Genomic DNA, 13,699 nt, shown 5'->3' with positions numbered 1-13,699 from the left:
CGCATTGTCTTAGGCGCCCCCTCCAACTGGGACGGGTGTTTGTCTACTTTGTCATTTAGATTGTCTTGCTCTAGTCCTTCATATCGATTATTTAAGGGTAGATGAGAAGGTGAGGTGGGCAGAGAGAGGGCTCGCCTACCACCCCGAATAGGCACCTGCCTCCATTCCCCCCCTTGATCTAGGTCTCCTCCCGCTGCCTGGCTGGAGGAGTGAACCTCCGTCTTCTGCGTAACAGGAGACGCCTGTGCCGTGGCAGTCTCGTGAGCCTGCCTCAGAGAGGGTAGAGCGCACCTCCACCAGTCAATTTCCCTCTCTGATTCCCTGATGCTCCTGAGCCTGTTCACCTCCTCCCGGAGCTCCGCTACCTGGCTGAGCAGTTCTTCAACCTGGGCACACCTCCCACAGGCATACCCACCACTGCTGTCGGAAACCGACAGAAGGCTGGGGCACACTCTGCAGCCCAGGACCTGGACGGCTGCGTGTTTCCCCGAGCCCTCCGTCTGAGTAGCCACACTGGCGACCGTGGCTGGAGATGCCTCACGAGATGCGGAGGCCACGGTTTTCTGCCTGGTTGATACCATGGTCAGGTTCTACGCAAGCAGGTTACAAGCACCGAAGGGAGAGGCAGCTGCAAAAGAGCGACGATGGGCCCCCCGCTCGCCCTGCCCGCACGAACTGCCGCGCAAACTGCCACGCCCTTCGATGTGCCACGCCCTGTTTGCCCGTCCTGTTCGCCGCGCTCCTGGTCGCTCGCGCTCCCTAGGGGCAACTTTTAAACAGCCTGGGAGGGGGTGCTGCTGGCTCCGCCCTCGCCTCGTCAGCCTCCTTCGCGAGGACAGCCGGGTCCCGGCGGCTCCCCCGAGTGGCCTCGATGCCGGACAAAAAGCCCTGCCCGCCTCGGTCCCCTGCTCCGCTGCAGAACACGTCTGCCCCGGAGCCGATCGCCTCAGCAAATGGCTCTAAAACGGTGGCAACGCCTGATTTAAATAGCCCGCCACTGACGTTGCTGGCTCCGCCCTCGCCTTGTCAGCCTCCCTCGCGAGGACAGCCGGGTCCCGGCGGCACCCCCAAGTGGCCTCAATGCTGGACAAAAAGCCCTGCCCGCCTCCCACATTTTTAGTGGGAGGATGCTCTGGCACTTGAACAAGTCTCTGAGAGAGGCTGTGCAATACCTGTCCTTGGAGATTTCCAGTATTGAACTGTTCATGGTCCTTGCTCTAGTTTATCCTGCACTGAGCACCGGTTGGACTGCATGACCGCCAGAAGTCCTCCAACCTCAATGAGAGGGACTGTGATTCTGTTTCATCGGCCTTTGAATAGAGCTTGAACAATTTGTCCCTTTCAAAGACATATTTGCATAACAGAACTAAAAAAGTTAGGATTTAGTAAAAAAAATAAAAATAAAATGGAACATCTTGTACTCGTGGGGGACTTCAACTTCCCTGACATATCCTGGAAGCACAACACAGCCCAGAGAAAGCAGTCTAGGAGGTTTCTGGAGAGCGTGGAAGATAGCTTCCTGACACAGCTGGTTAGTGAACCTACCAGGGGTGGCGCCCCGCTAGACCTTCTCTTCACAAACAGAGAAGGACTGGCGGAGGATGTGATTGTCAGGAGCTGTCTTGGGCAGAGTCACCACGAAATGGTGGAGTTCACTATTCTTGGCGAGTCCAGGAAGGGGACCAGTAAAACCGCTGTATTGGACTTCTGGAGGGCTGACTTTGAGCTGCTCAGGACACTAGTTGGTAGTGTCCCTTGGGAGGAGGTTCTGAAGGGCAGAGGAGTCCAGGAAGGCTGGGCGCTCTTCAAGAGGGAAATCTTAATGGCGCTGGAACGGTCTGTCCCCACGTGCCCAAAGACGAGCTGGCGGGGAAGAAGACCAGCCTGGCTCAACAGAGAATTGTGGCTTGAGCTTAGGAGAAAAAAGAGGGTTTATAATCTTTGGAAAAGTGGGCAGGCCACTAGGGAGGACTATAAGGATGTTGCGAGGCTGTGCAGGGACAAAATTAGGAAGGCCAAAGCTCATCTGGAGCTCAGTCTGGCTACTGCCGTTAAAGATAACAAAAAACGTTTCTATAAATACGTCAACACAAAAAGGAGGACTAAGGAGAATCTCCATCCTTTACTGGATGCGGGGGGAAACTTAGTTACAAGAGATGAGGAAAAGGCGGAGGTGCTCAATGCCTTCTTTGCCTCAGTCTTTAGTGGCAATACCGGTTGTTCTCTGGATACCCAGTACCCTGAGCTGGTGGAAGGGGATGGGGAGCAGGATGTGGCCCTCACTATCCACGAAGAACTGGTTGGTGACCTGGTATGGCACTTGGATGTGCACAGGTTGATGGGGCTGGATGGGATCCACCCAAGGGTACTGAGAGAACTGGCAAAGGAGGTGGCCAAGCCACTTTCCATCATTTATCAGCAGTCCTGGCTATCTGGGGAGGTCCCAGTTGACTGGCGACCAGGGAAGCTCATGGAGCAGATCCTCTTGAGAGTCATCACGCAGCACTTGCAGGGCAAGCAGGCGATCAGGCCCAGTCAGCATGGGTTTATGAAAGGCAGATCCTGCTTGACGAACCTGATCTCCTTCTATGACAAAGTGACACGCTGGGTGGATGAGGGAAAGGCTGTGGATGTGGTCTACCTTGACTTCAGCAAGGCTTTTGACACCGTTTCCCACAGCATTCTCCTCAAGAAACTGGCTGCTCTTGACTTGGACTTGCGCACGCTTCGTTGGGTTAGAAACTGGCTGGATAGCCGGGCCCAAAGAGTCGTGGTGAATGGAGTCAAGTCCAGTTGGAGGCTAGTCACTAGCAGCGTTCCCCAGGGCTCGGTGCTGGGGCCAGTCCTCTTTAATATCTTCATCGATGATCTGGATGAGGGCATTGAGTGCACCCTCAGTAAGTTTGCAGATGACACCAAGTTAGGTGCTTGTGTCGATCTGCTTGAGGGTAGGAAAGCTCTGCAGGAGGATCTGGATAGGCTGCACCGATGGGCTGAGGTCAACTGCATGAAGTTCAACAAGGCCAAGTGCCGGGTCCTGCACCTGGGGTGCAATAACCCCAAGCAGAACTACAGGCTGGGAGATGAGTGGTTGGAGAGCTGCCAGGCAGAGAAGGACCTGGGAGTGATGGTTGATAGTCGGCTGAATATGAGCCAGCAGTGTGCTCAGGTGGCCAAGAAGGCCAACAGCATCCTGGCTTGTATCAGAAACAGTGTGGCCAGCAGGGCTAGGGAAGTGATCGTCCCCCTGTACTCAGCTCTGGTGAGGCTGCACCTCGAGTACTGTGCTCAGTTTTGGGCCCCTCGCTACAAGAAGGACATCGAGGTGCTTGAGCGGGTCCAGAGAAGGGCGACAAAGGTGGTGAGGGGCCTGGAGAACAAGTCCTACAAGGAGAGGCTGAGGGAGCTGGGCTTGTTCAGCCTGGAGAAAAGGAGGCTCAGGGGTGACCTTATTGCTCTTTACAGATACCTTAAAGGAGGCTGTATTGAGGTGGATGTTGGTCTATTCTCCCACGTGCCTGGTGACAGGATGAGGGGGAATGGGCTTAAGTTGCACCAGGGGAGTTTTAGGTTGGATGTTAGAAAGAACTTCTTTACTGAAAGGGTTGTTGGACATTGGAACGGGCTGCCCAGGGAAGTGGTGGAGTCACCATCCCTGGAAGTCTTTAAAAGATGTTTAGATGTAGAGCTTAGGGCTATGGTTTAGTGGGGACTGTTAGTGTTAGGTCAGAGGTTGGACTCGATGATCTTGAGGTCTGTTCCAACCTAGAAATTCTGTGAAATTCTGTGAAATTCTGTGAAATCTAAAATAGGGTTACGTGTATCCTACCAAGATACAAATTTCAGACTTTCCATTTCCATGGTGTATGCAGAAGTACTCTATAATCACAGAATTTCTAGGTGGCTAGTAACTTTTGGTGTCTCAGTATCTATTCTTATGATTTAAACAATTTAGAAATATGCGAGACTTTTTTACACTAAATTGTCTCAGAATTTCTTAAGTCCTAAAAGAATCAAAGAAACACGAATCACATTACCCTTGAAACTTCAGCCTCCTGTTCTTAGATGCATTAAATGTTTCAATACCTCATGAGCCGCTGTTAAACTATATAAATAGTTGCTGACAATCTGAATTAGCTATACAGAAATGCGTGAATGTAATCAGCAAAAAGAACAAGCAAAGCTACATACACAAGTCAGTTATCTGTCCTATATATTGGACACTGGTCATTTTTTCAAGAAGTCTTATTATGTGTATGAAGTATTCAGTGGAGTAGTGCTAGTATAGTACAGAGTACAGCAAATGGAATGTCTCCAGCTCATCCTGGTAACACTTACCCATACAGTTCTTCATCATCATAAACCCACTTTCATAACCATCAAAGCACTCGCACTCAAAGCTTCCAGGAGTGTTGACACAAGTACCACTTCCACATAAGTCTGGGGAGATCCGGCACTCATCAATGTCTGTTTTACAGTAAATGGAAATGTACAAAAGTCAAAAAGAATTTAAGGTGATTCTTGCTTTCACAGAAGTTAACTTGGACATTATAAATGAATTCTACAGAAATTATATATAGTACATTCATTGATAGAGAAATGCAATTGATTTTAATATTTAAAAGATTGTGTGAAAAAGTTTGTGGAAGATTCATAATGCAATACCTTTAGAGCTCTCAGCCATAGATTAAACTATGTTAAAGTGTATTTCTAAGGACACTACTGTAATAAATTCTGAGTTATTATTATAGAGGTACCGTTTGACTCCATGAATACAGTGCCATTGATATTAAATTGCTTTTTATGAAGACAATTCTCTAGTAATTCATAATTCTTTTTTTTTTTTTTTTTTTACATGTTAAGAAAACATGAAGGATTCACAGGGAATAAAAAATAACAGATTATTTGAAACAATAAAGACAATAGACCAAGAGGATAAGGCATAGAATTAGGGCAGTCATCTGAGAAGTCTGGGGAGCAAGGAATAAAAGAACAGAGAAAGGCATCGACATGTCTGTGGTAAGGTGGTGAGCTGGACAGTGAACTATTTCTTAAAGTGGCTCAGGAAAACAAAGCTAGTGCAAGCTTAACTGAAGAAACTGCAAGAACGAACAAAAAAAAAAAATAAGATTTTAAACAGTTCTTTTTTTTACAACATGAAAGAATCTCTTCTGCCTCTTGTTGCTCCAAAAGGCCAGGTTTCTAATGGGAGAGGATAGTTCTGTTCTCATGCACATATGTGTGGAGGTGTGGGATGGTAATTCATATGGTGGACCTGGGATGTCACTGAATGCTTGGCTTTCTACAGGCTTCATAAAACATTTTGTTGCTAATTTAAAATAAGAAAATGTCTTCTATTTAATAAAACCTGGGTCTCTGTGGCTTTTCTGTGGAACATTTTCACCAGGACAAAGTTTCAATGAAAAACAGAACCCAAACACACTTTCATAGGGAGAAGTTTTCTGAACTATTCTTGTTAGTTTAGAAATAAAGTTAGTTAAATGCATTTCTCATCAATGCAATCGCTATAAAAACAAGGAAATCACCAGTTAGGGCAACATTAACATCCAGACCAACCTCAGTTAACATGCCTTACCACCCACACTTTGTATTGGTCAGACTCACTCACGGACTCCTGTGTGGTAAAACAAAACCTCCTTCATTTTCAGCTCAGAGCCACCCACAATGCAGGCATCCAGGTTCTCATAATGAGGAAACTATCACACTTATCTTCTATTTTAGTCTTTCCAGGCAGTAAATAAACTTAAATTAAATGCACGCCTCTTCTTGTGTTAAAGCACTGATGTCAGAATTGCAAGGGTGCCTCTGTGAGCGCTTGGCTATCAAATCTAAATGAAAATTAATTTGTAGTGGAGTCCCTCAGTTCATCCACACAGTGGATGTTTTATTACAGAGTAAAGACTATAAATTGAGTTAATCTGTATGCTAAGAAGTAGAAATTAACTTCACTGGTAATTCTTTCAGATTTTTCAGATTGTACTGACAGAGCATGACTTGAGCACCTTTAACACCAATTTAACAGATTCCTAATGTCTATTTAACAGAAGAATGTTAAATTTAATAGAGAATCACTTCCTGAAAGGGAAACAAAACTGTTGACTACTCTGTACATAGATTATGCTCTTAGAAATTGAAGAAAATGAATTACTTTGAGCTTCCAGATCACCAAGCTATGCAGCCATCACAAGTTCCTTTAAGAATTGGGGAAAATTAAAGACTTACCTGTACAGTTTCTTTCCTCCATATCTAAAGCAAACCCACTGTTACATCTACATTTGAAACTTCCAATTGTATTCCTGCATTTACCATTCATACACATTCCAGGGAATACCTTGCATTCATTGATATCTATGGAAAAAAAAAAAAAAAAAGGAAAAAAAAAGAAAATAACATTCTTAAACACTTAATATATAAATATATATTGAATGGGAATTCCTTTTCCTTTTTATCAATTGTACTGAGCATAAAAGGCATGCAGGGCAGCAGGGTACTGCAGGGATGGCCTCATCCCTCACAGGTTTGGAGTTTGGAAAAATGAAATCAAGGAGACAACTAATAGGGGACATAGCTGGAGACACAGCTGTGATGCACTCCTGGAAGGCAGTACTCCAAGCCCTAGGAGGCACCCTTGAAGGACTTCTGCCCATGGAAGACCTATGTCAGAGCAGTCACACCTCTAAGGAACTGTTCCTGTAGGTGATCCATACCAGGGCAAGTGACAATGGGCAGTTTTGGCTCTGGAGTACTACTCTGGAGTAGTGACAGCCCTGAGGGCTGGGGTACAGAAAATGCTTAAGAAGGAAAGAAGAGTGAGAGAAAACATTAAACAAATAACAAGGGGTGGAAGAGAGAAACCATCTCCAAACACCTGCTGCCCAAAGCCTCACCCATGGTCTGGAACTGAGTGCAACCTGCAATAAAAACACAGGGACAAACACCAAGAAGAGTGGAGGAGAGGTGCTGGGCTGAAATTGAGCCTGGAAAAAAGGCAGAAAAGGTGTTTGCCTGCCCATTCAATTGTTTATGCCTTCTTTGCTTTGCAATACACAAATCAGTAATTAAAAGTTTATGTTTTTCAGCAATCCACTAAATTCAATGAAATTTCCCATGTTGCCACTGTTTTGCTTGTGACACAAATACGTATCATGTTCTTTACTTGGCTAACACAATGAATATTCATGGCTTTGCTGAACCTTCTTGTAAGAGATGTAATTATTATTATTATTATTATTATTATTATTAATTGAGTGATATTTCAAAATTTCAAAATCAGTTTAGGAAAGGGTAACTTTTCTTTTGTTGAATATCAAGCAAAATGTTTCACCTCTTCTAAATGTATTTTCTGGACAGCTGGGATAACATAGGCTGTTCAAAGTTCTTGCAAACTCTCTCATAAGCACGTGCACAAGGGGATTTACAGATTTGAATGAGCTTTTCTTATACTCTATAATTTGCTGGATGAATGTCCTTACGTGAGGACTAAAAAAAGTATGGTGCAAAAGCAGAAACATGCAGCAAAATCTTACAAAAATCTTGAGCGCATAGAATTCTGTATTTGTTTAGCAAATTACCACTGAACGTTGAGAGCTTTTGTGAAGCTTAACAATTTTGTGGAGCTTAACAATTTGTTAAAGTTTTCTCAAACAGCTCAACATATTTTCAAGACAAATGTTTCAGAATACTGTGTTCAAGTATTAAATCAATTCAGGATAACCTCAGCTTCTGAACACACAGAAATTTACTGTTCTTCTTCTCAGTCTTCAGTCATCTAAAATAATCTCATATCTTGTTTCTTAAGGTTTTTCAGCCTCTTAAGCTTTGTCTGCGCTCTGTGGAAGGGAAAGACGGGAAAAAATGGACAAGATGTTTTTACTTCTTTATCACTGCAGCTCCATTGCCCTCATAATTTGAGTGTAATATCAGATACCCTTCCCTTTTAATCACTTAATTGGTGATTAAAATCAATTGGTGAAAAAACTCTGCAAAGCACAGACGGAACCCATCCTTTTTCAGTCCGTATTTCTACAGGTCAGTCAGCCTCACCTCCATCCCTGGAAAGGACCCTGAAGGCCATCTGTAAGCATGTGGAGGATAAGAAGGTGATCAGCAGTAGTCAGCATGGATTCACCAAGGCTTAACCAATCAGGCTTAGCCAATCTGATAGCCTTTTACAATGAGATGACTATCTAGGTAGATGAGGGAAGAGCGGTGGATGTGGTCTACCTTGACTTCAGCAAGGCATTTGACACTGATGCCCATAGCAACTTCATTGACAAGCTCAGTAGCCTAGATGTTTGGACAGTGAGTTGGTTTGGCAATTGGCTGGATAGCAGAGCTCAGAGGGTTGTGCAGCGGTGCAGTGTAGCTGGAGGCCTGTAGCCAGCAGTGTCCCCCAGGGGTCAGGATTGGGTCCTCCCTGCAACTAGGGAGAAATAACCCCAGGCACCAGTACAGGCTGGGGGCCGACCTGCTGGAGAGTAGCTCTGCAGAGAGAGACCTTGGAGTCCTGGTGGACAGCAGGCTGACCATGAGTGAGCAATGGGCCCTTGTGGCCAAGAATGCCAATGGTATTCTGGAGTGCACTTGGAAGAGTGATGCCAGCAGGCCAAGTGAGGTGATCCTCCCCCTCTATACAGTGCTCGTGAGGCCACACCTGGAGTCTTGTGTCCAGTTCTGGGCTCCCCAGTGCAAGAGGGACATGGAACTACCAGAGTGAGTCCAGAGAAAGGCTACTAAGATGATAAGGTGACTGGAGCACCTGTCGTACAAGCACAGGCTGAGAGAGCTGAGACTGTTTAGCTTGGAAAAGAGATGACTGAGGGGAGATCTCATCAATGTATATAAATATCTGAAGGGAGGGTGTCAAGAGGATGTAACTACACCTTTTCAGTTGTGCCTAGCAACAGGACAAGAGGCAATGGGCACAAACTGAAGCACAGGAAGTTCCAGTTGAATATGAGGGGTCACTTCTTCACTGTGAGGGTGACAGAGCACTGGATGAGGTTGCCCAGAGAGGTTGTGGAGTCTCCTTCTCTGGAGATATTCAAAACTCCCTAGATGCCATCCTGTGCAATGTCCTTGAGGTGATCCTGCTCTGCAAGGGGGTTGGACAAGATGATCTTCAGAGGTCCATTCCAAACTCAACCATTCTGTGATTCTGTGGTTCAGAGAACCCTCAGCAAATTGCAGTAATATTTTATGTTCACATTTTAACTCCTTGACTTCATGGAATTCCATCTCATCCTCAGTTCACTCTTTGCAAAGCACTATGTTAAAAAGGTGTGTATTTTCTGTTATTCTCATCATTTAGATCTCCCTTCCCTATCATAGTCCTATCATAGTCATTTCCTTTTTGTCCTTATCAAATTCAGACCTTGCATCTTTTCTTGGCAGGCTCCTATAACACCCTTTAACACCATGCAAACAGAAGTTTCCCTACCTTTACTATCATCTTTGTAAGGTACACATCTTTATAATATTTCTCCTCTCAAGTACATAAGAAATATAAATCCTGTCATTTCCTTAGAATATTCACCAAGATGTACATATAATTCACTTCTAGATCAATTAGACAATAATGAACCCTTGCCTTTATAAAATGGCCTGCCAGTTAGAATATCTCCCCTGTTGGAAAAGCCAGGACCTCTGGGACACAGAGACTCATATTCCTTTGTGCCAGGCTTTGGACACTCCTCACAGTCAGAGCCCCAGGCAGCACCTACAGCACAGCAGCAGGCATCCATACGAAACTTGCCAGGCACAGACTGAATGCACTCATCTTCATCCCATTTCAAGTAGCATTGCTCCATGCGGATATCTGCACATTAAAAAAAAAAAAAAAAAGGAAATTTTACCCTTTGCTAGGATTTCAGTTCTTCAGAAGCAGCTGTTTGAGTACATATATGTGTAACAGTAAGTCAGTTTCTGGGAGACAGATTTCTGCTGAAGATGCTACACTTCTGCACTGTGTTGAACCATTTGAAATTGCTATTGGTAAGTTTCTGAATCTCTGTTGCAATACATAAAAGTAGAAGTATTTATCTAAATGCTAATTTCTACAACATACAAATAATGGGAAATGTATCAATTACAGCTGGGCTAGAGAAGATGTCTGTGATTCTACATCTTCCTAGTATGGAATGGAATTCAAACTGTGTTGTCAGAATAAATGTAAGCATTAATTTTTTATATGACACGCTGGACTGGAAGTTAGACTTCAGGAAACCTAACAGATATTTTAAATGCTTAGCACAAAATGCTTTGGCAAAAATGCATTATATAAAAAATAACATGGATGAGCTTCTGAATTATTTTCCATACAAGTCCTTCAGAGTTACACAGTTTTACAGTATAAATTTATCCTATGCATATCTTAAGGTAAACAATTTAGAATCAAGTATAAGAAATAGAAATTGTTTAAAGAATTCTTATGTTTTCCTGTAAACTACTCTATTTCAGGATCATATTTATTTTCATTTCAAAAGATTCAGCAAACATATTTCTAATAAATACTTATTTTCATTAAAATGTAGTGGACCCTGCAGGAAATGAACATATTTGAGAAATACATAGAACAGTGCCTATGTAGCAGAGGAGAAGGCACAAATCTTGTAATATAAAGGGACATCTTCTCAATAAATTAGGAAGAGGGAACATGGCTTTAGAAGGTAAATGAATCCTGTGTGTTGCATGAAAATGACTCCCTTGTTCCAACCTTTCATTATCTCAGTCACCTACATCTAAATCCACATGTGTCATAATGAAATTTCTCACTGAGAAGTAGTACAGGGTTGATGGTCACAGATGACAGTGACTGGCAACAGAATTGCTAAGTATTGTGGAAAAAAATAGAAAGAGAAAGGAAAACCTAACATGCAAAACTACATATGCTATGCACTAAAAAATACACACATGCAACTTAGCAAACTTGGTTTTGAATTAATTCTTTTCTTCTATGAGACATTTATGCTGATTATACACATCTGTTCCCTTTCAAAATTCTATTTTTAAAAATACCTCTAGCATTACATTCACATAAAAAAAAAAAAAAACAAAAAACAAAAAAACACACACAAAACACACAAACACAACCTGATAGCTGTTTGTATCAGCTATTGGTAAGGCATAGTGCAATTAAAGGAAAATTGCTTGCTTAAACTTGAATCTCCTTTGAAGAAAAAGAACACTGGTCAAATAAAAAACATGCATTAGAGCAGGCAAATTCTGGACTGACATAAAGCAAGGGCTGAAAATTTGTACTTGTTCTATTGTTCTGTTTCCTTAAAAGAAAGCAAATGCTGTCAGTAATAATATTTTTATAGTCCTTAGAACTGTTAAAAAAAAAAAAAAAAAAGTTAACATGAATTCCAGAATCTTTTAAGTATTCAGTTCCCTGACTGTATCTTTTTCATTTCTGACTACTGATTTTTAAGGATTTCAAAAAAAGCAATCTGAACAGATGTACTGCAAAACACTGAATTCCTGGATGGAGAATGTGTGTGTGGTACAAATTAATGTCATTTAAAACAGACGTGCACTTTTATAGAATACATTACAACTCATAATAAATTGTCTTTTTTTTTTTTTTCCTCCCCACAATCTTATAGATAAATGTAACTCTAAATTACTAAGTATGGCGTATTTAAAACCATATAAACATTTTATGGTATATGAATATGGATTTTACAGCTTCTCGTATGTAATAAATACAAGCTCCCTAAGAGAGCAAGCAATGGGATATAATTTCCAATTAAAAAGGCAAGAAAAAGTACATTCGCTATCAGATATTGCTGTTTTATTATGATAATTCAGATGCTCCAGAAATTTGTAGCAATGTGACTTTTTATAATACCTGTGATTGTAAAAAGCACTATTATATTCATGCATATTCATGCACTTCCCCAGCTCTAGAAAAAAAGTTACAGAAAAGTTAAGGGTTTTTCAGGGGAACACACTTTCCTGGTGGTAGTGTAGGAACTGTGGAAAGTCTCTCCTGCTCTTTTTCCTTATCTTGTAACCTCATGAATTGAGTTCTAGCTCTTTCCTTTTTTCTCTGCCAACAACAAAAAAGTTTAGCAGACTAGTAAAACTAACTGCACTTGCTACAGGATATTTTCGTTTTCTTTAATTTGCATAAGGGCTTCAGTACTTTTTATACCTCAAAACTTTCCTGTAGAGAACATTGTCTTCACAGATACCATAGTTTGTCAGTAGAAGACATTCATGTTCTGTACAATGAAGATGAGCTTTTATCTTTATCTACATCCATTTTGCTTTCTTACAAACAGAACAATTTGCACCAGTGTTTGTGATACAAGATAGTACCTCATTTTCACGACGACTAGATAGCAAGAGAGAAAAGAGCAAGTCACACTGCATTTTAAGCCTCTGGTTGGTCAGCAAACTGTTTATTGTCTAGCTCCCAGTGAGTTACATGTTTCTGTTTTGGAAGAGAAGTCATAGTAAGGGCAGCACTCTAGCAAAACCTATTGACTGCACTGAAGGCAAGACAAGTCATAACACAAACATTCACACACACACACACACAGAATTTCTAGGTTGGAAAAAGACCTCAAGATCATCGAGTCCAACCTCTGACTCCTAACACTAACAGTCCCCACTAAACCATAGCCCTAAGCTCTACATCTAAACGTCTTTTGAAGACTTCCAGGGATGGTGACTCCACCACTTCCCTGGGCAGCCTGTTCCAATGCCTCACAACCCTTTCAGTAAAGAAGTTCTTCCTAACATCTAACCTAAAACTCCCCTGGCTCAACTTAAGCCCATTCCCCCTCATCCTGTCACCAGGCACGTGGGAGAACAAACCAACCCCCACCTCGCTACAGCCTCCCTTGAGGTACCTATAGAGAGCAATAAGGTCGACCCTGAGCCTCCTCTTCTCCAGGCTGAACAAGCCCAGCTCCCTCAGCCGCTCCTCGTAGGACTTGTTCTCCAGGCCCTTCACCAGCTTCGTCGCCCTTCTCTAGACCCGCTCAAGCACCTCGATGTCCTTCTTGTAGCGAGGGGCCCAAAACTGAGCACAGTACTCGAGGTGCGGCCTCACCAGAGCTGAGTACAGGGGGACGATCACCTCCCTAGCCCTGCTGGCCACACTGTTTCTTATGCAAGCCAGGATGCCGTTGGCCTTCTTGGCCACCTGAGCACACTGCTGGCTCATATTCAGCCGACTATCAACCATCACTCCCAGGTCCTTCTCTGCCTGGCAGCTCTCCAACCACTCCTCTCCCAGCCTGTAGCTCTGCTTGGGGTTATTACACCCCAGGTGCAGGACCCGGCACTTGGCCTTGTTGAACTTCATGCAGTTGACCTCAGCCCATCGGTGCAGCCTATCCAGATCCTCCTGCAGAGCTTTCCTACCCTCAAGCAGATCGACACATGCGCATAGCTTGGTGTCATCTGCAAACTTACTGAGGGTGCACTCAATGCCCTTGTCCAGATCATCGATGAAGATATTAAAGAGGACCGGCCCCAGCACCGAGCCCTGGGGGACGCCACTAGTGACTGGCCTGCAACTGGACTTGGCTCCATTCACCACGACTCTTTGGGCCCGGCTATCCAGCCAGTTTCTAACCCAACGAAGAATGCGCCAGTCCAAGCCTAGGGCAGCCAGTTTCTTGAGGAGAATGCTGTGGGAGACGGTGTCAAAAGCCTTGCTGAA

General features: G+C 43.5%; 1 protein-coding gene across 4 annotated transcripts in view; it reads right to left on the bottom strand.

The window, feature by feature from the left end:
* FBN2 (fibrillin 2) overlaps positions 1 to 13,699 on the bottom strand; it is a 201,232-nt gene that overhangs the window by 58,669 nt on the left and 128,864 nt on the right. For all 4 annotated transcript variants that reach the window (XM_084504020.1, XM_084504022.1, XM_084504021.1 and 1 more), the window contains 3 exons: positions 9,611 to 9,838; positions 6,244 to 6,369; positions 4,339 to 4,467 (listed from right to left, as the gene is read on the bottom strand). In XM_084504020.1, the coding sequence (XP_084360146.1) occupies positions 4,339 to 4,467; positions 6,244 to 6,369; positions 9,611 to 9,838 (483 nt within the window). The remainder of the gene's footprint in view (positions 1 to 4,338; positions 4,468 to 6,243; positions 6,370 to 9,610; positions 9,839 to 13,699) is intronic.

This window comes from Aythya ferina (assembly GCF_964211825.1).
Source record: "Aythya ferina genome assembly, chromosome: Z".
In the NCBI taxonomy this organism is placed as follows: Eukaryota; Metazoa; Chordata; class Aves; order Anseriformes; family Anatidae; genus Aythya; species Aythya ferina.
The sequence above is the reverse complement of the archived record's forward strand: the minus strand, read 5'-3'. Positions and strand labels throughout refer to the sequence as shown.